The 25889-nt window shown below is 34.4% G+C and overlaps 1 protein-coding gene across 1 annotated transcript in view; it reads right to left on the bottom strand.

Moving 5' to 3' along the window:
- The window catches only part of LOC106470181 (hemocytin-like), a 124114-nt gene that overhangs the window by 91855 nt on the left and 6370 nt on the right, over positions 1-25889 (bottom strand). Inside the window, exons 5-21 of the mRNA XM_022399604.1 lie at positions 24382-24547; positions 23647-23780; positions 22843-23002; positions 21316-21547; positions 20677-20974; positions 18345-18431; positions 16722-17034; positions 15841-16011; positions 13532-13769; positions 11249-11452; positions 8796-8921; positions 7167-7405; positions 6419-6597; positions 4951-5213; positions 4223-4353; positions 2840-3137; positions 1851-2025 (exon numbers count right to left, since the gene is read on the bottom strand). Coding sequence (XP_022255312.1) covers positions 1851-2025; positions 2840-3137; positions 4223-4353; positions 4951-5213; positions 6419-6597; positions 7167-7405; positions 8796-8921; positions 11249-11452; positions 13532-13769; positions 15841-16011; positions 16722-17034; positions 18345-18431; positions 20677-20974; positions 21316-21547; positions 22843-23002; positions 23647-23780; positions 24382-24547 — 3414 coding nt within the window. The remainder of the gene's footprint in view (positions 1-1850; positions 2026-2839; positions 3138-4222; positions 4354-4950; positions 5214-6418; positions 6598-7166; positions 7406-8795; positions 8922-11248; positions 11453-13531; positions 13770-15840; positions 16012-16721; positions 17035-18344; positions 18432-20676; positions 20975-21315; positions 21548-22842; positions 23003-23646; positions 23781-24381; positions 24548-25889) is intronic.

The following is a 25889-nucleotide window of genomic DNA, read 5'->3' as shown; positions in this document are numbered from 1 at the left end:
ACCCCCCCCCGCCAACTCTTGAGCTACTCTTTTACCAACGAATAGTGGGATTGACCGTCACATTGTAACGCCCCCAAGGCTGAAAGAGCGAGCATGTTTGGTGGGACAGGGACTCGAACCCACGACCAGTTGATTGCAAGTCGAGCGCTCTAATCACCTGGCCATGCCAGGCCTCAGACTTTTAGAAATTGTAAAGAAAGATGTACCTGCTGAAGTTGAATTCTGATTGCTTAAGGATGGTTTCACTTCCTTTCTTTTGAAGAAGGACATGCCTACTGGGGTTCAACTCTGTCTTTAAAGATGGCGGAAAAGGTGTTTCTACTGGGGCTGAACTCTTCAATGTTGAAGGTGGTTTACTTAAGGCCTCACAGACAGAATCTTTAATCTAAATTGTTAGTTTCAAAATTATTTTTCTAGGAGTAGTTATTCGAATGCTTTTCCTAGTTTTTTAAACGCGAAAAATATTTTAAGCTTCGTTTTATGTGGTTGGTTCCTACTCCGAATTTCGTTTAATTTTCTTTCCTACTTTATTTTGTAAATAAACTTTAATTTCCACCATTCGTGTCTACATTCCTCACTAAGCAACAGTCCACAAAGTCAATATGCCTCGAACTGAGCTTACTACAATTCTACTCTGGTGGCACAGACAATGGTCCAAACAGTTATGAAATTAGTAAAATGGCTTAAGGTTGTGTTATTTAAAATGTGAAGTTGGTGTTTGAGAACTGATTTTTAAAAAATTCAATGGCATTAAATGATTGATATAAACCTTTATCCATTTTAATATTCTATAGTTCAATGATTTCCAACCAACAGTAGGCTTACTCTCTTGAGTATGTAAAAGCCCTAGAAGGGGCGTGTACTCAGTGTTGCCAAGTCCGCTTATAATAAGCGAAATTGGGCTTTTTTTCTTCAAAAGTCGATTTAATTTTTTAAGAGCCGTGAGTTGCGGTTTTTGGGACCTGTTTTATTCTGGGGTCAGTTGTTTTTTGTTATTTTTTTTCCTGGTAATAGCTGACTTCAACACACAGTAAAACGGTTGTAGGGGTGGTTTCGGTGATTAACTAGGTTAATAAACAGCCCAGATTATTACTATTCTAAAATCATCCTATCCCCTCCCTTGTTCAATTAAAAACACACCCACAACGGTGAATTTTCTGGCCCACCCGACGCATTCTATATAATAATTAAGCCACGCGAATCGCCATTTTGAGGGTACGCCATTAAGAGAAGTTTTGAAAGTCAGCGTCGCTTGTTTTTCTCGCGATACTTGGCATCAATGGGTGCGCTGTTACTCTAACTAACAAGATAAATAAAAATAACAAGTGTAATATGATACATACATATGAATGAAATAGAATACTGTATTGGGGAAATACAGTAGCAATACGGAAAATAGTGCTATCGTCTGTGAGTTTTTGTTGTTGCTATAAACTTGAAGTTTCATGCTGCCAGCATTTAGAGCTATACATTTTGACTGTGACGTTCGCTGTATGAAAATATAATTTAAAATTGGATCGGTTTGAAAAGGGTAAAAATGTAAAGACAACGATAAGAATTTGAGTGAACAGATACATCATAATGTATGTAATAAAATCAGTGTTACTACATCTACTATATAAGTAGAATAAGTGTATTAAAGACGGTCTGTTTAGGTTCAGGTAGGTTAGGTAACTTATTAACCTTCATCATTAACTATAACGCAGATTACGTTGATTAACTTATGATATAATTTACGACGGAAAGGGTAAAATGATAAAGTAACATAAACAGGTTAAAGTTGTGCCAATCAACAGTTAACTGCAGTTTTTAAACAATACTTCTGTTTAAAAACTAAGAAAAAAACGTACTTTGTAAGTAGGCATGATACTGTTCATCCATGGTGTCCATCCTGAAAAGTCGCACTGTTGTACCTGGATCATCATTGTCTCGATCTCTGGAGTAAGTGTGCTTGTTGTTGGAGGAAGAGTTCTTGTTGGGAGACAAGGCTTTCCTTTACATTCAACCTTTCCATCTCGGCAATAGCTGCGAAAATAATTGTAATAAAGGTTTATTTTCCTGAAGATGCGAATACGAGTTTGTAAATATGGATAGCCTAAAATGATAACTACACTGAAGTACAAATGTGACGGCTTTAAACTTATATATTTTGCGACACATTCAAACCGAATAGGAAGACAAGCTGGAATATCAAATCCACAAGGTATTTAATAATAATTAAGTCGGACATGTTTTATTTAACAACAGTATTAAGTCACATTTTCCAATTTTAAGTAACAACAACTTTTTTTCTTATGGGAAGACTGTTTGTTTTTTTGTAATTAAGCACAAAGCTACACAATGGGGTATCTGTGCTCTCGCCACCACGGGTATTGAAACCAGGATTCTGGCGTTGTAAATCCGCAGACATACCGCTGTGCCACTGGGGGGCTATGATAAAACGATAAAGATAAGTATAATTGTCATTTTTGTAGAAGACAATAAGAAATCTATAGATACTCTTATAGGTAGTGCTGTAACATGCATTGGATAAATCAGCAACAACGATGTCAACGGCACACGTAAGTAAGAAGAACAATAGACATAACAATTTTATTACATGTGTTTGCTGGGGGGAGGATTTTAAAGAACGAAGTAATTTGTATAAAATTCTGTTTGACTGTAAAAAAGTTTATTTTCAGATGAGCTGCTATCTACTGATTATAACACAGAAATATGTTCTTCTCGAATATAGTATCGTACAACGGCCAACACAACGTTGCGCGCAATTAAGAACTGTTTCCTTCTAGCAATGCGATATTTATTGATTAGAACAAATAACATTCGGATATAATCATACCACGACTGGCATTGGTCTCCAACAGATGGGTCCACGATCCTTTGTCCATCTTTGTACATGTGTCCACCAACGGAACACGAACGTTTCTCACATTTAGCCTCTGGAATACATATGTGTTCTTGATTACTTTTGAGAACTTGACCAGGAGGGCAGGGTTTGGGAGCACATCCTTCCACGCATGGCTCAGAAGCACAGTTTCTGGACAAGTTCTTGAACTCCTCCCTGTTGTCACACGTCTTTTTGGGACACACAGACACGCAGCCACTATAGTGATCGCAGCTTTCGTCGCATTGGATAGCTTATAAAAAGAAAATAAACATTTGTGTACGTGTTTTATTCAAATACTCTAGTTTAATCTCTTTCTTGGAAATAAATAATTCAAATATTTCACTTTTCAGGGAAAAAAACAACACAAAACAAATATCATGACCAAGTGATAATCACAATTATGACAAATAATAAATCGATAGCAGAACATACTTCTAGGTGTTTAGATGAGAAGTTACGAGAAACTAAATAAATACATTATTTCCCTTAATATACAAAAAGTTTCGTTTCGTAACATCTTCTGCAGTCCATCTACTTTGAATGGCAAGACCTATTAATATTGCCAGATACAATTGGTCATGATGTTTGTCGTTTTCTTCCATCCGAGTACTCATGTTTCACATTGTATAAATACCTATGCAGAGTTTTTAATGAATCTTTAAGGTACCGGTATAAAATCATCGAAAAATTATGGATACAAATATTATACTGAATATGGCTACCTTAGACACTTGGAAACAATGTATCATCGCTACCGAACTTAAAGAAGGAACAAATGAGATTAAATTATGGTCCCCAAATTTATTTTTAATAAAACAGCTTCACCATGTATTCTCTACTTTAATTATAATTAAAAATCATTGTAACTAGTAGTTTATGGTTAGTAAATCTAAATTTTTAAATCTGTATTTTCATTCTAGCAATTTGTGTAGTCTAATAGAATCTGTTTTTGCAATACCTGAGTTTGTACAACGATAAGGTTTTGAACAAATTACGTCACAGTACACCAATCCTGTACAAAATTGAATTTATTCGATAGGATCGCTGGAGATTCAGAAATATACTTTTAATTCTTTATATGTTTCATATACTAAATGCTTGCTTGCAAGACTCGAGTGCACTCCATGGAAGTATGAAATATCTAGGATGCTCATCTGATATCTAATGAACCAACAGCGAATACCAAACACTTGTATGGGAAATTAAGACTTGTTTTGTGGTTATAGCACAATAAATGAAGTAGTGAATCAGATTAACCACTGCTAAATCTGTGAAGAAATGCAAAGATTCATTGGATTATCTCTTTTTTAAAAACAAAAACGACCCTGTACTTACGACACAGCTCCTGTGACCGCCAGAGCACCATAACACCTTGGAAGGTGCACTCGTGGGCGTAGGCTGCAATAGATGTGCACATGCACTCACAGTCTCCCCCAGTATCGCACGCGCATGTATCGAAGACACACCTGAAAATAATTAAGTTAAATTACTAGTTTTAAGATTGATTACTAAATAGGAAACTTTATACTTGTTTTTAATTCATTGAATAGTATTTTATGTTTTTAAACGCTCTGTTCAAAATCTTTGTAGTATTACGTTTCTAAATCACGCATTGGTGAGAAACAACAGCATCTTAATGGAGTTAAGTTTCTGGTTATTTACGTCAGTTCGTGTTAGCCTGTAAGTTCAGTTTTGTGAATACTGAGTTTGTGCTTAAACGGTGGAATAGAGGCACACGAAGATGCTGTACAAACGCAAGTGAATTTTTATACAATAGCGTTTATTGTTAACTTAGGCTTCTCAGTCAACATTAATGATGGTTTTACTTGTACTTAAAGAAATAAAACGTTTTATATTCTATTTGTTGTATAACCCGAAAAAAACCCACCCAATAGCAGAAACTGTTACAACAGCATTAACGCAAGGATATTTTTACAGTACTGTGACATAAACTTATAACGTTTATAACTTGTGAGTAAGTTCACTATAAATTTATTAAACGTTATCTCCTCTTTACATTATTTTATTAGTTCCGATACTGACAACGCCGTTTAATTTCGTACCTGCGATAATAGGGCTCCAGGGGCACTTTACTATGGCAGGGTTGAAATATTGGCGATTTCAATATTCCACACTTCTTTAAAGCCCAGTTTCTTCGTTGAGGTCGTCGTATGCATGAATCTTCGGGTTGCTTCGATTTAGGACAATACTCGAAAACTTTCCAACTGTCTCCAAATTCTACTGGATTAGCCACTGGGACACCACCAGAGGGCAACTTAAAGTCATCACTAGCATCGTCATTAAAGTCTCCACATAAACCTTTAAGCTAAAAATAGAGATAAAAAAACAGCCAAAATGTTGATAATTAATGTCTGAACCATACACGTGGTTGTATTTTGGGCTCATAAACTATGGATAGAGTATTTCATGTTGAACTAGCAAATATTTTCGCAGCAACTTAATCCTTTCAGATCAGTACTTTGTATCTAGTTTTTAGCTATTCAGTCTTCTACGATAATTGATAATATAAAAACTACTTGAACAAAGAATTATGATTGTGTTGAAACGTTAGAAAATTTCACTTATGCGTACAAAATGTTTCTCGATTATGAGATTGTTTTAATTATTAATGTTTCTCTTAATAATGCGATTGTAATATGTAATCGTACACGTTAATATGTTTAAAAAATAAAATTGGGATGGTTTGTTTTGAATTTCGCGCAAAGTTACACGAGGGCTGGGCTGCCTGTGCTAGCCGTACCTAATTTAGCAGTGTAAGACTAGAGGGAAGGCAGCTAGTCATCACCCCCCACCGAAAACTCTCGGGCTATTCTTTTACCAACGAATATTGGGATTGGCCGTCACATATTATAACGTCCCCACGACTGGAACGACGAACATGTTCGGTGACGGAGATTCGAACCTGCGACCCTCAGATTGCGTGTAAAAAACAACAACAAAAACTTGTTCAATATGTTCAATAAAACAGAAATATTTTAAATAAACCTCAAGTTCACGCATCCATGTCTCATACAGCCAAAGAATAATTTAGATATTTGGTACTAATTATATCTAAAACAGTAGGTAGCTTTGTAGACTGGTTGAACAGTAAAATAGTAAATTAACCTAACTGTCAAGATTACTTCGCGATATCGAATAGTAAACGTTGAATTTCATTGGACTGTTTTTTCAGATATTCGCGCAAAACTACACAAGAGGTTTCTGCCTTAGCCATCCCTAATTTTGAACTGGTAGATTAAAGGGGAGGCATTTACTCAACAGCACCCACTACCAACCCTTGAGCTATTCTAATCGAATAGTGGGATTTGACCGTTATTTTTATAACTCATCGACCGCCCTAAAACGAGAAGAACAATATTGTGAGAAATGAACCCAAAGGAGGGACCCTCGGATTCGCACTCCGGCATGCTATCACTAGGCCTCGTGTGGCACATATTGGACTGTCCGACTTTATCATTCAGAATTGATATAGAATCTTGCTACACAGGTATCAGGTAAAGGTTCACTTACCTTACCTTTCCACACAGGATCAGCTCGAATATAAACTCGAGTGCCCTTGTCCCACAGTACCGATATTCCTACGTCACTTTTGACGTAAACAAATAGTCCTATTTCTCGGATCTCAAACTTTGAAACTGGTGGTAATACTGGAACTCGCTGATCGTGCGATAACGTGACGCTTTCCTCCCCTACAAAAATAATGCGAAACAAAATTACTATTTCTTGAAAAAAAGACTAAATTATTTTGTGAGTATTATTCATTATCTTAAACGTACACTTACCAGGAGAGGAAACAGTAAGCAAAAGTTACTAATTATAATAATAATGCATAGCTTTAGGTAAAAATGATATTGGAATAAATTTTCACAACGAATTTTAAAAATTTTATTATGCTTTCGGAAGCTATTGATTAATTACTTGAGACTCTATGGATGATACTTTTGAAATAAATAATCTACTTATATTAAAGATATAAATGACAGATTGATTTTTGTGAATTATACTTGGTTATAGGTGTAGTAAAAACTGTGACTGTACTTAATTAATTTTTATTTGTGTTGCAATTAGGGTGATTGATAGGTCGAAGAGAAATAACTAGACAGAAATGTACAACTCTATTTTTTATTATTTTTTTTAGAATCATTCAAATATTGTTTAACAAAAAAGTACCAAGGAACATGATTTTTACAGATGCATACTATATTAATTTCAAAACTACGTATATGTATAAATAAACTTTCCTACTATGTATACATACCAACTGCAAATACAATGCCTTTGCTACAGGTAACGCCCAAAGTACCGCAAGGAACGTTTTGTACAACAACAGAAAAAGATTCTGACCCGTCTATTCTAGCCTTGGCAAGAACGTAGTCGCAATCGCCGTGGAAGTCGTAGATTTTGTCATCAAAAGTCCTGTAATGAGAATCTCCCCACGCGGTACAGACGCCTTTACATTCGTTGTCTTCACATTTCCAGGTTCCAGCCTCACAGATGCTTGACAATAATAAATGTGAGAAAGGATGGCCTTTAGTTTAGTAAAGTCATCTTCAGCTGTTGGAGGCTTTATCACAACAAATTTAATAAAAGGTGTAACTGACAGTTTACGAGTTGTTTTGTATTTTCATATAATCTACCAGTCTGGTTGTTATTAAGAATAAAAATTAGACACAAGGAGGGATATCTACAAACAAAATATTTTTACATTAAATTTAATGCCTTGTAAATTGTCAAATCTAACAACGGATGAATTATTTTAAGGTGAGAAAGTGTGACATAAGGGATGAATTATCTTAAGATGAGAAAGTGTGACACAACGGATGAATTATTTTAAGGTGAGAAAGTGTGACATAACGGATGAATTATCTTAAGATGAGAAAGTGTGACACAACGGATGAATTATTTTAAGGTGAGAAAGTGTGACATAACGGATGAATTATCTTAAGATGAGAAAGTGTGACACAACGGATGGATTATTTTATGGTGAGAAAGTGTGACACAACAGATGAATTATTTTAAGGTGAGAAAATGTGACAAATAATCGCAACAACACTAATGATAATTTTCAATACTTAGTTTCTAAATGATACAGTTAATATTTCCTACAAAAATAACAACTCTCAAATGTACTTTACTTATTTTAGACCTGCCGTTTTTTTTTGTTTTTTGTTTGCAAGATATAATATTTCATTCACTATCAAAACAAAGAATATACTTTTGAGCTATAAGCTAAATATGTTATTTACTGTTTGAGAACAACAATATTACTTTTTTATTAAAAAACAAGGAACCAAAAACTGACACGTTCCGAAACGTTCTGAAGTAACATTCTTTCAGGATGTAGTATGTTAAATTACATCAAAAGAATAACATATTTTTTCTACATATCTTTACATTTTAGCATTAACTTTAATTTCACAATTCTGTGTTTAAAAGCTACAGAGAAAGATCGGTGTTTAAAGAAAGAAACTAAAACAACGAAACAAGAGTTATTACTCATTTGCTAACTAACTCTCAGAATGTTTTTAAATTTCTATTTTCTGTAACTTAAAAAATATACAGTCACCAACTTCTAACTTTGTTACAATAATAAAAAAACTCAGTAAAGATAAACCTTGGAACACATTTTCAAATTTCACCGTTTAATAGTCAGACCATTTTTGTTTTCATGAAACCATCATAACGTTTAATTAAATTAAACTAATTTAAGTTTATTTAATAATAGCAACATCCTTTTTCAAAAATTATGCTTTTGGAAAAGTTTAAGTTCTTATAATAAAGAATTTATACGTTTCTCATCTTATTCAGAAGTAACTATAGGTATGAATAATCATAATGCTTTATTGTTGTTGTTTTTTTCAAAGGCCTACCCAACACAAGAACCTACCATGTATTACAATCCACCTTTACTATATCCCCGTTGCCGTAGCTACGTCCACCATGATGGCATGGACATTGTTCTGCACGCAAGCAGATTCCACTTTTGGAGTCTAGAACGTATCCATCATCACATCTAGTGTATGGAACAGATAACCACATTTATATTGCTTACGATTCTATTGATCAAGATGTCTTTATACGAAACATCCATAACGAATAGTTAGTTAATAAAACTAATATTAGATATTAAGTTTTAGTTGTTATTCATCTTTTCAAAAGAGGACTCAAAACAAACCAAAAGAGAATGGACATTTGTTCTGTTATAAATTTACTTTACTACATAAAAATACGATGATGCTTCTTACCGGAAAAAAATAATTGTTAAATATTATTGTCAGTGTTAATGTGACATAACTTCACACAAATCACCGATATATAGCCTCACTAGTAGCTGATTCGCTAGTTTGCTGTTAGAAACAAACTCACACAGTAGGCTATCTACCCACCGCGAGTATCGAAACCCGATTCCTAGCGTTATAAGCCAACAGAATTACGACTAAGCCATCGGAGAGTAACAGTAAAGTTTTTCTCTTTCAGGCGAGTTTGGTAAACACAAACAAAAGTGTGGTTTACTGAGCGAAGTATTGGCTTACAACTAGGATTGCGTACTTGTGTATGGAATCACATTGTGCTAATATAATAGTAAATTACGAAACAACGATTTATAAACATAATAAAATGGTTTTATTTTGGGAACATATTGTATGTTTTAAAGGAACATTGACCTGAGGAAGTCAGACCAATGTTCTGTCAAAGCATATAGTATTTTCCCCAAAATAAAATCGCTTCATTATGTATATTAATCGTTGTTTATCAGTTTACTATTAATTAGGATTGCGACTTAAAGCAAATTATATTAAAAACGAATGAATAAATCTTTGCGTGAGTGCTCATTAATCACAAGTTTGGTAAAGAAAGTGAGTGGCTCAGCGGTAAGTCTGCAAGGTTAAGACGCTAAAATTCGGGTTTCAATACTTGTGGTTAGCAGAACACAGATAGCCTATTGAATGGCTTTGCGCTTAACAACAAGCAAACCAAACCATACCAAACTTTTATGACCACCAACGCTGCATCTGACACGTGGTTCCGAAACATAAAAACACATTAACAAAAAAACTTCATTTTCCATGAGGTGTAATATGCAAAATTTCAGGTGCAAATTGCAATCTGAGGGTCGTGGGTTCAAATCCCCGTCCCACCAAACATGTTCGCCCTTTCAGCGCTGGGGGCGTTATAATGTGACGGTCAATCCCACTATTCGTTGGTAAAAGAGTAGCCCAAGCATTGGCGTTGGGTAGTGATAACTAGTTGCCTTCCCTCTAGTCTTACACTGCTAAATTAGGGACGGCTAGCGCAGATAACCCTCGTGTAGCTTTGCGCGAAATTCAAAACAAATCAGGTGCAAATTGACCAGTGGATTTTAATCTAAAAATCTCCACCACTCCAGTGGAGATCTTTTCTTTACGTTAGTTATACCTGTTATGCTCTACTCTATGTTGAGCGATTTTAGGTCAATTGTAAATTTTCGGATTTTAGGGGAAACTAAAAACATCTATTTTTTAACTGTGCTTCAGAATTGTGCAAACAAACAACTTTACAGTTAGTGTCTAATTGTATACTAATGGCTAATATATTCATGTAAATGTTACACTTAGTGCCTAGTTATTAGCTAATGTATTTAGGTAAATTTCATTGAATGAACGGAAAACAGAAACTACAGGCAAGCTTACAAGATGTATAAAATCTTGAATTTCTTTAACCACATTTTAAAAATTAGACGTAAACCCTTGGAAATGAATTTGTAATGAATTTTTGGCAAAGCTACACGAGCCGTCACTAATTTAGCAGTGATATACTAGAGAGAAATCAACTAATCAACATCATCCATCCAAACTCTTGGGCTACTTTTTTTTTAAAACCAACAAATAATGAGATTGATCGTCACATTATAATGCCCCTATGGCTGAAAGGATGAGCATATTCGGTAATGAGAATTCGAACCCATGACCCTCACATTACGTGTCGAACGCCATAACCACCAGGCCATGCCAAGGCCTCCCCTTGGATAGGTCATGAAATTTGTCGTGTAATTTACACACGTTTTAGAATGTACAGTTGTTGTGTATAATTTCACAAGCATATGATCCAACGTTTCACTTACCTAAAGAATCGTGCAAGAGTTTATCCAGTTTTTTTATGTATTTACTTAGTTAGTTACATACAATAAATATTTTAAACAAGGTAATTATGTTTAATTTTACCTGTCCTGTAACATCATTTTATTAGCTTATCATGCCGTTTTCGAGAAAAAAAGTTACTATTTTTTTTTCATATTGTAAAATCGCGCTCTTTTTTTTTTTTCTTAGACGATACATTGATTTAAGTCAACATAAAATTTACCTGCATCCAGGTTTACAGATTGCCATAGAACATTTTGGTGGGTTATGCATGTTGGCGCAGGTGACTGGACAGTCTGTGAGGCAGTCTGTAAATTGTTTGTGATCAGCTGCTGAACATAATGGTTGCTCAATCTGTGGAGCAGGTGTCAATAGCAATTCATTTGGTGTAGCCGGTCTACAATCCCAACGTCCACCAACACATTCACTAAAGAAAAGTTGAGGTTACATGCTCAATAAATGTAAAATTAACAAAGTTTTCTGTCTTTATAGATTAAATAAGATTTCTCAACTATTATTGAACTCTAAATTTGTAATTACGTTATTAATAGCAAGAACGAGATATAACTTTATATTCGAACTGTTTAAAATTTAAAAATAATAAATATTTCTATAAAAACTAAAGTCAAACGGGATTTCAGAGCCTGAAATACTTATAAGTGTGTGTTCTAAAATAAAGATAAAATATACGTAGTTGGTAAAAATATTTTGCTGAAACCATTTTGGTCTCATGTTGCCTGACTATTAATGGTGGACTTCTTCATAGTATCAGCTCTATGTACTTAAAGTCTAATACACCCATTAAGACTGTTTTAATGGAACCATGTTCTAAACAAGAGAGAGTTTTGACTTTATTATAACCGGAAAATACAACCACTATATAGATTGCTACTAAAATATTGTGCATGATCAAACTAATTACCATATGACACAGTTAATCCGATTTCAACGGCATAATTCGTAAAAACCTGAACCAAGTTTGTAATCACTGGAACCAAGTACACACACAGGAAAAGGATTCGAGAGGGACTATACTCAGTGGCAGATCCAGGAGAGAATTAAGGTGTCGGAGGCGGATTAGTGGGCCCTGAGGACCTTGACGTAAATGTGACATTTTCGAAAGGGTAAAACGCAGTTCGCATGAGACACACACAGTAAAGTAAAGTAAAATATCTTAGCACCGCGACACGGTATGGGTATAAGTGGTACCAGGTGATACCAATGAATATCGGTGTCATAGTAAGAATTGTACCAGTTAGCTGATAAAAGAGCCTCTGTTCAGATACTATTATACAACATTAGGACCGCCGAGAAGGAGTCGCCGAAGTACTTACTCCGGGGCCCACACTTCAGTTTTACCGTGGGGCCCGTCTCGGCTCTTTGTAGCCCTGTATAACATTGCTTATAAAGTATATTAATACTTAGTATGAAACCTGAAAAAGTACTCTATTAACAATAGGACTTAATTGGTCATAAGTCTTTTCCTATGAAATCTTAGTATTTTTTCTTCTTCTTATAAATTCAGCCATGCACAACACAAAATCTCTTTTGACATCTTGACTCAACCAAAAGCTGTTGAAAGAGATTATGTTGTTTAAAGCAGGTTCTCAGATTGTGTCATTTTAAAATCGACGAAATTTACTGAAATTCGCTCTATCTATCGTTTAAAATCTTATTCACATTAAAGACCGACTGATATGAATTTGTTTTTGCTCTAATCTTTATTAAGCAGTTTTTAGTTTAATTACAAAATTTCAGCTATTAGGAGAACCTGAGAATATTTTCTCTTCAGTCTACTTCGAAGTTGGACAAACAATGAAATTTACAGTTAATACCAAGAACTACAATGGAAGATAAAGTAAATTATAATGTTTGAAGAAAGGATAAGTAAATGATCAAATCTAGAACTAATTGGAGGTTAAAAAAAAAACATTATTATGTCTAGAATTACAAGAAGAGTACAGTAAAGTACCATGTCCAAACTACCAGAAGAATAAAGAATAAAGGATATGATCAGTCTGGAACTGCCAGAAGAATACAGGAAATTATGAGGTCTGGAACAAAAACAAAAGAAAGAAAGATATAGTAAATTATCATGTCTTGAATTATCAGAAGGATAAAGAAAATTATCGTATCCGGAACCACTAGAAAGGAAAGGAAATGATCACGTCTACAACAATAACCTATTTGTATCTACTCAGGATAAGCCTATAACTACCGGAAGTTTAGAGTAAACGATCATGTTTCGAACTAACAAAAGATTTAGTTGGATAAAATTCTGATGGACTAACATCTCAAAAATGTTAAACTAAAATGCTTTGGTAAGGAACTTGGGATTGCATGAGTTCTTCTTCATCCGATTTTAATAATAAATCTCGTCTACTTAGATGTTTAACGCGTTTTATTAACACGAAGTATACTCTATCCATTTTAAATCAGTATAAATAATTTTCTCTCTCTGTATTTAGTAGCCAGAAACTTGAAAGTCTTCCTGCTATCAACCTACCACATCCGTCCACCCCTCAGCTGTTGGAATCCAGGTGTGTATTCTCTACCATTGTGGACACATGGACAAGAAGATAGAGACGTACAAATACCGTTAGCATCTAAAGTCATCCCTTGTGGACAGGCACAGCCCTCCACACAGCGGTCAGTACACTCTGTCTGGATGGCTATCTGAGAGCAGGTGTATTCACAACTTCGTCCACACGGTTGATAAATCTGCCCTCCCGTACAGTGGACCCCTGCACGACATAAGCGTTGAATATTATCGACATATACGAGTTATAAATAAGTCCTCTTGTATTATAATATTCTGGTTCTTGCTAAAGTGTAAAGGAGGAATATAAAACAATGATTTAAATAAAGTATTAAAATGTACTTCTTATGATCTCCTAGTGAAATTAAAATTATCCCACTTATTTTGCAGAGTTAATAAAATACACCACACAATGTTATCAAATCAATTTTTTAGTACTTGTTTTATTTTGGTTGTTTTCTCAGAATATAAAAAAATAATTTCTTCGTGAGTATTTTATTTGGTCTGATAACAGCTTAATTTGTCAAATATGTTTATAAGTCTATCCCCCTCTAAAGCGTTCAGCAATGAAAATACAGTTAAAGATTTCAACATTGCACGTCATACGCTTCGTTACATTAGGGACGCAAGTTTATCCTGGTTGGTTGTTTTAGAGCAAAACCACATTGGGCTATATGCTGTGTCCATTGTGGGGAATCGATCTCCGGATTCTAGCGTTGTAAGTTCGTGAACTTGCCGGTGGGATATTCATAATGTACTGATCAGTAAGTTTGATTTTAATAAAGTTGACAATGTTTTTTATAATAAAACGTTTGGTGTATTTAATGTCTTAAAGTTACGTTTCCAGCTCAACAGGATGATTTTGGTGCTGCATGTGTTAAAAGAAAATGCTTGCCATGGAAATCGTAGGACCCTGCCATGGAATTATAAAATATTTGAAGTACGTTTCAGTGAGTGGGGTTTAAAAAAAAAAGATATCTAGATACAAGTATTTAAAATAAAATTTGTATAAGCGTATGTTTCAGGATACGCCATGAAAAAGTTGTTGCTCAAAACGATATTTGTTTTGGAACCATGAATAATGTTAAAGTTATAATGATTTGTTAAAGTAAAGTATATCTTTGAAAATATAAACTTGTCTGTTAGGTTTAAAATAACATTCGTACAAGGAAATACAGCCATAGTATACTTGTATTTAGAATAAAACAATTTGTTTATTGTTTGTCTAGGTCCCCCGGTGGGACAGCGGTAAGTTTACGGATTTACAACGTTAAATCCCGGGGGTTGTTTCCCCGCAATAGACACAGTAGATAACCCAATGTGACTTTGCTCTAAAACAAGAAACTGTTGGTCTAAAATTCTGATCTTTAAAGATTGGCTACGTAAAAACCGAGTTTCATAAATCTAAAACGAAAGAAACTGTAGATCAGTTATACTTACATACAACATATAATACTAAAAAAGAAGGGAATTCTCAATAGCCGCGGCACTTGAAATTCTTTTAGGTAAGATTAGAGTAAATTAATCTATGAGACCTGTGTTTCCCTTTTTATCAGCTATATTTTTGTGCGCCAGAAATACCAAGCGTGGGGCGCGCGTATACCCGATTCTATTATATTACTCGTCAAGATCTTTACCAGCCTACCCTAAAATTGAAATTCTTTTTAGGCAGGATTAGAATAAATCACTCTGTGAGCCCTTGTGCATAATCAAATACATCACTCGAAAGGGTTTGACCTCCTGAATCCAAAACTGTAATTAGATCTCAAATCGGTCAAGAAATGACAGATCTATGAGATAAAAACTTGTACTTGAAAACAACAACAACAAAAAACTAATAACTCGGACCCGTTGTATGAGCCGCGGCAAGAAATGAGTTCTATAATCATTGTAGTTAAGTTCGAAAATAACAGAAATGGAACGTGAAACAGGATCACATGAAAACATTTGAAATACTTTTTTTTTGGAAAACTAGATATTGAACTTTGTTACGCTCATGTCATTGTTAATCCAGTTCTATGTGGGGACTGTGTGAAGGACATCTATCCATTCCTCTCAGGAGGGATCACAAGTAAATACCCAGTTTACTTCTTGCAAAATAAACTCTCTTGGGATGGAGAAAAAAAAAATCCATCTCCTAAGCTTACTTCTCAGTGTTCGATATTTGATAACCAACATTTGATTAAGCATAGACATCGTTTTATAAGATACAACTGTAGAGTCATCATATAAACAGAAGTGTGAAACGCATTTAAAATATAGTCTTAATTACATACCACACTCTGGCATGTGAGGTCTCCAGTTCACGAGTATTTTTTGTCGGCTGCATGCTTCGGCGTAATGTGCTATAGCTGAGCATGCGCAGCTTTCTAGTCCTTCTTCACAAGCACAGACATCATACAAACACATTTCATAATATGGAGCAACAGCGACATGCTGGTGACAGGCTGTTTGGAAAGTAAAACAATAGATTAAGATTAATATGTAAAACGATAAAGTAACAAACCACTTTAATATTTTAACAAGAACATGTAAAAGATGAAGTAATAAACCACTTTAATATTTTAATAAGAACATGTAAAAGATGAAGTAACAAATCACTTTAATATTTTAATAAAATCATGTAAAAATGAAGTAATAAACCACTTTAATATTTTAATGAGAACATGTAAAATGATGAAGTAATAAACCACTTTTAATATTTTAATAAGAACATGTAAAAGATGAAGTAATAAACCACTTTAATATTTTAATGAAAACATGTAAAAGATGAAGTAACAAATCACTTTAATATTTTAATCAGAGCATGTAAAATATGAAGTAATAAACCTCTTTAATATTTTAATCAGAGCATGTAAAATATGAAGTAATAAACCACTTTTATATTTTCAAGTGACTGGGAATTAACATATAATTGTGTTGCTGAAATTTAAACATCCCGGATTCACAATTGTGACATCATTGCTTCGTCTATGTTCGTTATTTGAAGTTATATGACAAGTTCTTATGTAATTATAATCTTCTGTTTTGTTAAGGGGTTTATGGAATATAAATTGATATAATAAAGTTTCAGAAAATTACTCTTAGAAAAAACTTAAGAACCTGCTAAGCCACTTTTCATTATCTGGTCGTATTAATGATAGAAAAATTTACTAACATTTAAAAATGCTTTCCATCATCTGATTACACAGAGTTTCTCCAATCGCTTGCCTCTCTTGATTTCCATCACAAGGGGACGTTGTTTCGTCTCCAAGAAACGCATCCGGGCATTTTTCTTTCACCTTCCACTTGTTCCCAAAGTCGACAGGATTTGTTTCTTTATCTCCCTCTCGTGTTAAAAAGTCGTCAGCTTGATTACGGTTGAAAGTACCACAAAACCCTTTAGTTCGGCCATAAAGTGCAGAGGGAGCTTCAATATAAATTCGTCGTTTCCCATCCCAATATACGGAAAGTCCATTAGAAAGCTTAGCCTAAAAAAAACAAATCAATTTTCCCACATCTTTTACATGTATATACATATTTAATTTTATTTGATCATAATTCTCTCCGTACTTAGCTTTCAAATAAAAATACCTAGTTACATAACAATTTTATAATTTCAGCACGTGTTTGGCGAGTAAATAAAAAAAACGGAGAAAAATATCAGTGATTGTAATTGACCACTGCAAATGTGTCTTAATATTTCTATTTCTATAAGATATCAACGAGCGATATTTATAGGCGTAAACAAATGATTAATTTTGCAAATTACATAACATTTTAATTGTTTGTTTGATTCAAAATTTTCACGAAAAACTCGACAGAGAGGTTATCTGCACATAGTTGTCCCTAATTTTGAAACGATAGACTAGGGAGAAGGTAGCTAGCCCAAAGCACTCACCACCAACACTTTTCCTACCGAATAGTGAGACTTAACCGTCATTTTTATAGTGCACCCAGGACCCCAAGGAGCGTAGCACGTTTTAGAGGAAATGAGCTGTGAACCCTGAACCTTTGGATTCACAGACCGGGATATATAACCACTAGGCCACGCCTGACAGAAGGACAAATAAAGTTTGTAATGGGGAGTCGTTGAGAAGATGATTCTAATATAGTAGAACACAGCATTATTAAAAAAAAAGACGTATATCTCTCTCAACATTAATCCAGGAGTCTTTGTGTTTTACACAATCATCAAAGTTACCTTTTGAACTGACCTTCCAAGGCATTATGCTAAACCTACATGGAATTTTTTGACCGAAAATTTTTCCTCGGAAAATAATATGACGCTTTTTCAGAAAATGTATTTAACCGTTTTCGAAAAGAGAAAAATATTGGTACAGTGTTTTCTGTAAATCTAACAAAAATGTTAAAATCTAAATGTAGGATTATTAATAGCACAAATTCAAACATACATATAGATATTGTCTTTTGTTGTTTGTTTATTAATAAACACAAAGTTGCACAATGGCTATCTGTGCTGTAGCCACAACAGGTATCGAAACCAAATTTTTAGCGTGATAAAATAATAAGGTGAAAACATATTTTGGCGAAATAGATCTAAGACAACATCATTTATGTCATCTCTCCCTCAATGAGAGAGTATTGTGTTATTATTATAATACACATAGACCTTTAAAGATTTAATAAATTAATAATGGATTAAAACATCAACAACTGTGTGTTTTCATCAAACATTACTACGGTACGCATAATTAAGTCATAAAACTATTTATTCTGCCAATCATAAAATTTTTTGTATTGACTTTTCTCTCAAAAAAGCGAGAAAAAAAATACTTACCTGGATATACTGACCAGAGATACGAGTTACAAAGATACCAGGGGCAGAGAGCGGTAAGAAATTGATGTCTTCTCCATTTACTATAACCTAAATATATAGAAATAACTCTTTCTTATCTTACTGAAATACCAACGTTTATTCTTAGGAGAAACACTGTAAATATTCTTTAAAACGTGGACAAACTGTTTGTTAGGCTGAACTTAGCTGAAATTTGAATAACTATAACATTCCAAATAATATACGCCACACAAAACAATTAAAATATAATTACAGTTCATAATATTTCAACTATCGTGGATCAAACCCATTGTCATAGAATAATGTCAATCATCTTCTCAGTTCATTTTTTATGCAAATAAGTGATGATGAGTCAGAATGTGTACTTGAATTAATGTGTTGCAACGATAGTTTGATATTTTTACATATCACGACGTTTCACTTCGATATAGAGTATAGTTTTTACTAACAAAAAAGACAAGCTGGTATCAATGTTTCATGATCAATATCAGGGTGTCGTTAAGGTTCTAAGATACCCTTGACCATTTCTTAGAACAAGCTGATTACAGAACATCATTTCTGTCTGGAATCACTTGACGAGACGAGACGTATCTCCTAAGAATATTTCATACACGACTGATAGAACTGAAGTCCAGTGTGTATGCAGACCACTCCAGTTGTCCAATTCCCCTTTTTCCAGAAACTTGCTGACAAGTATAGCACGGTGTGGCGGACGTCATCATTGATTAGACTGAAGTCAGAGCCAGGTGCGTCAAAAGGGTCAAAAGATATAGGTCCTATAATGTGTGACATTAATGGTACCATTATGTAGAAGTCAATGTATCCATCAATGCTTGTTTCTTCTAAAACCATGCTTCAGTCACACCCAGCTATATGCATAGTCTTTCTGTATAAAAATGGACTTGGAACTAGTTTTAGATTCTCTCCAAAGTAGTATACACCTCTTTTCTGGCTGCATGATGAAGCAGAACTGGTCTATAACAAGAACATTGCTTTGCATGTTGTTGCTCTAATGGATTTGATATTGTTACCATTACAGGGAAGTTGTTTCGTGCCTTGATATGAGTTACGGCTGCGAATATTTGATTCAATCTCGGAGTAGGTACCATACGATTGTAATTAGGCAGAATTGACAGTTCTAAACTGTTTGGACAGGTGTCCGAGTGATTGTACTATTAATTGACTCGCTTCGTGAAAAATAATACTGGGATGCTGGTTCGCCAGTTTTTCTGAATGATGATTAAAGCCAATTCAAGTAAAAATAACTATAATATTGATAAATATGTTTGTTAAAATATATAAATAACATTGTGTTATCAATCCTTATCCATTCAAAATATAAAAATTACACTTCAACAACGTAATCTAATTCACACCATAACAATTTTTGTTCATACAGTTTGATATAATTAAAAGCGTCTCAACCATTGTTGTATCTATCATATCTCAGACGGCCTGATGAGCCCTCTTATTGGGCGATAGGTCTCCTCGGCGTTGAATATATAAAATATAATGTGGTTGAGATATTGTTATACATTTTTATTTAGTTACGCTTATAAGTTCTTAGGAGTTGAATGCAGTTCCACATTTTGCTAACGACACTTTGAGACCTTTGTAACTAGTCCAACACAGTATGATGTAGTTGGTAGGTTCCTCTGATTGTTCTTCAACAACTAATGAAACATCTAAATGTCTTTTTTTAGGTCTAACCATAGTTCGTGAATACATATGGAATACTAAAACCCTGTCGCTTACTTAAAAGTGTCAATTAAGACAAGTCTGTGTACGATTACTATAAATATATATATATAGCACGATCTGAATTACCAGTCATTTACACTTCAATTAATCAGATGCCTGGTTTAGCTAACAGTGGGGGTGGTTAAGTTTGCCTTTTCACAGTAGTTTAACACTATTTTAGGTATAATAACGAAATAATGGAATTATTGTTTAATTAGTTGTGTCGCGTTTTTAATCCTTTAAAGGGTTAAATTAAACAAACTGTCACAGATATATTATGTTTTTTTTTCTCTTTCTCTCTCGAATGACTGCTATATATGTGTGCGCGTATAGGTAAGCTTATATAAAATAATGCATTGTAATTAAAAAAGTTTACAAAATATATACTGTGTGATGTTACAGTATTTTGACTGCCAAATAGGAGTTCTTGTAGTTATTGAACTTCCATTTCCATTTTCCAAAATTGTTTTTTGCACGTATTAACAGCTTTATGTAAATTACCATTAGATGGCACCATCTACTACCCTATAATGCTGCTAAAATATATATGCAGAGGAAAAATTCCTAGCCTTACCTCTAAGTTTTGTTTTAGCTTTACAACAGTGCCCTCCGGGGAGCGTATGTTTACAGATTTCATGCAAGAGAAGAAGTTTCCGTTTTGTCTTCGGAAGCCATGAGCAGTCAAGTCTCCTGTGCAGGCTAAGTTGTCTTCTTCAACAGTAAAGTTGTCATTGTAAACTAGGTAGTAGGAGCAGGTTCCTTTAAAATCATAGCGTTTACCATCGAAAGTAGTATAATGAGCATCACCAGTTACAGAACATAACGCAGGACAAATTTCTTTTGTACATATCCATTGACCACCCTGACATAAACTGTGAAACAAATAAAACTTTTGAGTATTAGTTTGTTTTACAGACAAAGAATATTCGCAAAAAAGCATTCCCTAAAAGTTTCTTAAATATAGGTAATAGTACTGAAATTGTTGCAGAAATGACCACAGAAATGCATATTTATAAAAAAAAACAAAAAAAACAATATGTATTTTAATTCTAGAGCATTTAACTCTGGTTAATTTACAATGGTACTGAAATTGTTGCAGAAATGACCACAGAAATGCACATTTACAAAAAAAGTATTTAATTCAGGTTAACTTATCAGGAATATCGGGAGATTTATCTAATCAAATAGTAACTATTTTTTAAACTTTCCGTACCATGTATTGCAGTCCTGTTGCATCTCTTCTCCACTAGCATATTCTCTACCCTGGTGATCACAAGGACATTCTTCTTGAGAAATGCATCGTCCTTTATTAAGTACTTTCCCTCTTGGGCAGTGACAGCCATCGACACACCAATCTTGGGAGCAAGGGGGTTCAGGATTTTGACAGGTTCGTTCACATGCCGAACCACATTGTTGGTACTCTTTTCCATTCTCACATAGAATAGCTGAAGGGGAAAAAAACTTGACTTATCGGCACATTGTTTTGTGTCATTATACAATATAATTTCAACATAAAAAAATCAGAGTTGTGACGAGTAAATATTGTAATTGATTACATTAAAAATATACAACGACTGGCCACTTTAATATTACTCCTCTGTACACTCTTACTTGTATGTACGAAATAGACTGATCTGTCAAGTGACTGTTCGAGTCCTAGAAACGTGGAGATGAGTAATGCCATAGTTGCCTTGGAAGACAATGGGTGAGAATAAGGACTTCCAAAAAACGGGATATTGTGTGACCGCATAGAAGCATCGTTTTCAATAATCGTGTTTGTGGCCAACTGTTCGAGACCATTTGCCATTAGAACCTAATGAGAATAGAAATCGAAAGAAATGCATCTGTCATTAAGAAAATCTATGGCCGTCAACTGCTGCTGAGAAAAGACGATCTGACAGATTTGTAAGATGAGACAATCAGTTGACTGGTACCTTCAACTGTTGTCAAGATTTGACTAATCTCCAATCCTACCAAGCAAAATACGTTACAAAAACTGCCATAATACAACTGGCAACCGTCCCAAAAATCCACTTAGCTCAGATAAAAAAAAGGAAAGCACGATTTCAGTTGACAAGAACGACCAGAAGCATTCAGTATCGTCTGGTGAGTTGTCTTTATGTCTTTCTATACTGTAGGTAAAGTTAAAGTATGGAGAAAATCACGGGAGGAACTTCAACGTGCTTCTATTAGTCCGATAGTGCAAGATGCCAGAAATGGTGTAATTGTGTGGGGGAACGCTCTCGTATGAGATGGCGAGGCCTTCGGTTCTTTTAAAAAAGTGAATAACATCCAGAATGTACCTGAATTTGTTGCTAACCATTTTCATTCATATGGACAGGATATCTTCCTAGGTGATAAAAAAAATCCATCATACTGGTAACATCAAAACTTTTTAAAGAGCAGGGCAGCGACTTCATTCACCTTTTTTGGTCACGGAGCACAGTCGCCGTATCTCGGTCGGACTGAGAATCTTTTAGAATACCTTATAAGTCGAATTTACCATAACTATCCTCTGCCGACTTCTAAAAGACCATTTGTAGAACATAGTCCTCCAAGAATGGGCTAAAGTGAAAGAAAACTATTTCCAGTTTTTGTATGTTTGGAGTCTACGCCACGCAGATTTCAGGATATTAATGATTAAAGTTAAAAACTTCAATACTGTAAGAAAAAGGGGGCCAATCGATGTAGAATATGTAACTAACCGTAGTATAAATCATTGTTTACGCTCTTTACTTACGACAACTGTTGCTTGTCCGCCAGGCTTCATTTATCACGCCACCTAGCCGGAAACATTCTCTGAAATATTCAGCCATGCTAGTACATTCACAGTTCTGGCTGTTAGACTGGGAACAGCAATCCTCCTGACAGGCTTCATAGTACAACTGAGAATCCACCAGCTATAAATAATCACGAGCAGTTCCATTTTTTATAAAAAGGATATTTCATTTTTCAATTTACATATAACTGTTTGAGAGATTCGGAGTTTGCCTTTAATCTCCGGAGTTTTAAATGACAATAATTATATTTTAATTGAGTACTTTACTTCTTCAATAATATAATTTGACAGTATGTTTGCATTTTTACCAAGTATTTATGTCGTGTTTCATTATCACAAATATTATGAAAATAATTAAAAGCTAAGTATAGCAAAAATTACTTAAACGTCATATAACACCCATTAAAGCAGAAGCAATATTTCACCAAAGACTTCGGGAGGAGGAAGACAAGAGTGTGGGCCCTACGCTAGGGCGTAATTTCCGTATATGTGTTAATTTGGCCTGATTAGAAGTGTTAAGCAGAAACCGCCATTCCATTTGGGTCCCCTTCGCGAGCTCTGGGGGCCGTCACTCTTCCCTCCCTAAAATCTTTCTTCTTTTTTTAAACAAAAAAAAATAACATTTTGAGTGGAGATTCCAAAAATATTCCAAATACCATATATATATATATATCCTGAATTTCTTTTGGATTGTTTATTTGGAAACATGCATAATTTTAATAAAAGGCGAAATTTAATTTAATGTAATTTAATTAACCAACGTACCTTGTGGCAAGTATCAAATCGTTTGTCAAAAATGGAGAAACATTTTTCCGTGGCTCGTTCAGATTGTTCTCTGCTGCTAACAGTGTTATAATGACAGGACTTTCTCTCGGCCACTGGGTCATCACATTCTTGTCCTGAATAAAAAGGTATAAATATTGTTTTTGAGGAGTTTTTCGCAAAGCATGTTGTACGAAATTTGAAGTTTCCGTGAAGTGCTTGAATGGACGACGTTTCGGTTTCTGTGCTGAGGCCTTCGTCAGATCCTTAACACTTCAACACACAGATCGAAACCCCATCTGGGCAGATGTAATCCGCAAAATGCCAAATACAGTATATTAAATTTACATTAAACAACTATAAACATTGGAAGCGGCCGATCCCAAATTCAATAAAAACAACAATAATATAAACACAAGTGTAGATGACGACGTTTTGAAAGTCTTCCGTCTTTCGAAACGTCGCCCTCTACACTTGTGTTTTTTTTCTACAACAGGAAGTTGCCGTCTATTCCAATATACTAATAATTAATCCTCTGCCTAAAGAACCTATCAAAGAATAATAAAAACAGTTATCTTATACTTCTGGTAAACAGCCGCAGAAAATAATGAGTATTATGAATTGTTTGTAAAGAGTAAAATATTAAATGTGTTATTCATCAAGTACACAATGAAGGAATCAATATTTCAAAAAAAAAAATTAGCTGATGTTGTGGAAAAGGAAAAAGACTGAACTCGCCTTCAGTATCAATTGGTACTTTCCAACTATTTCCAAATGTAACCGGATCCCTGGCAATTGTCCCATCAGTCATTTCAAGATCATTATTGATGACGTCATCGTAACGGCCACAAAGACCACAAGTTTTTTGAATCAATGATTTCGTGATTTCAATCAATACGATATTCTATAAAATAAATTTAAAAAATTGTAACAAATTTTGAAATAGACTTAGGTGAGGGAAAACATCACTTTTAAAGCTAATAACTCTGAAGAAACATATAGAATATTTAAAGAAATAAATTAGTTACCACAAGCACTGTTACTTGAAAACAAAAAGAGAGAAAATATCCAAATTCCTGAAAACAATTTCTCCAAATTTTTATATCTTCATATTTATTAAACTTATTATCTGTATAATCGTTTTTTCAGATTATAATTTTAATAACTGTCTTAATTTAATTTTAACAATTGACATAATACGAAAATGTTTCCAAGCTATATAAAACAACCTAACACAAAAAAATAAAATGTGATTAAATTACATATTCTCGAAATCGACTCAGATTGTTCGAATTTGCCTCGAAATTTATATATGTCTTGTTTTTGTGGTATAAAACTTATTTACATATACGGTTTTGAAATATCCAACGGAACCATGTAAGTAGCTTGAATTCTTAATTTACATTATTTTTCACAAAACGATTTGTTGGTTGAATTTTGCGCAAAGGTACTCGAGTGCTATCTGCATTAGCCGTCACTAATCTTCAAGTGTTTTCGTTTGTTTGTTTACTTGTTTGAAGTTAAGCACAAAGCTACACAATGGGCTATCTGTGCTCTGCCCACCACGGGTATCGAAACCTGGTTTCTACCATTGTAAGTCCGCATACATACTGCTGTGCCACTGGGGGGCTCTTCATGTGGTAGACTAGAGGGAAGACAGCTAATCAACATCACCCTTCTCCAACTCTTTGGCTACTCCTTACCAACAAATAGTAGGATTGACCGTCACATTATAGCATCCCCACGGCTGAAAGGGCGAACATGTTTGGTGGGATGGGGATTCGAACCCGCGATCCTCAGATTGCGAGTCGAGCGCCCTAATCACCAGGCCATGCCGGGCCCTGGCGGCAGGAAACTGGCGAAGAATGGTAATATAGATGATGAATACACTCTACTAGATCATCAATTAAAGAATTCGGGAAAACGAATAAAAATTTGTTTCAAATTACAGAAACACAGTTACAAGTTAGACCTGGCAAACATAACAGTTCGTGTACAAACAATAACGATAAATAATATATATATATATATGTATGTATAATAGTTAACCCTATTTCCTACCAAAAATTACACAGGCCTGCGAATTTAAACTTCATAAAAGTTGTTTTGGTTTTAATAACGGGTTTTCCATAACTCAGCTACGCAAATTTCGAAAATAATATTAATTTTTTTTCTATCACGTATGGATTTTTTACAAATCGGGAATAAATAAAAACTCTTAGTTAAATCAAATTATTATTTCGTTT

Source organism: Limulus polyphemus, unplaced genomic scaffold (assembly GCF_000517525.1).
Source record: "Limulus polyphemus unplaced genomic scaffold, Limulus_polyphemus-2.1.2 Scaffold102, whole genome shotgun sequence".
Classification (NCBI taxonomy): Eukaryota; Metazoa; Arthropoda; class Merostomata; order Xiphosura; family Limulidae; genus Limulus; species Limulus polyphemus.
The sequence above is the reverse complement of the archived record's forward strand: the minus strand, read 5'-3'. Positions and strand labels throughout refer to the sequence as shown.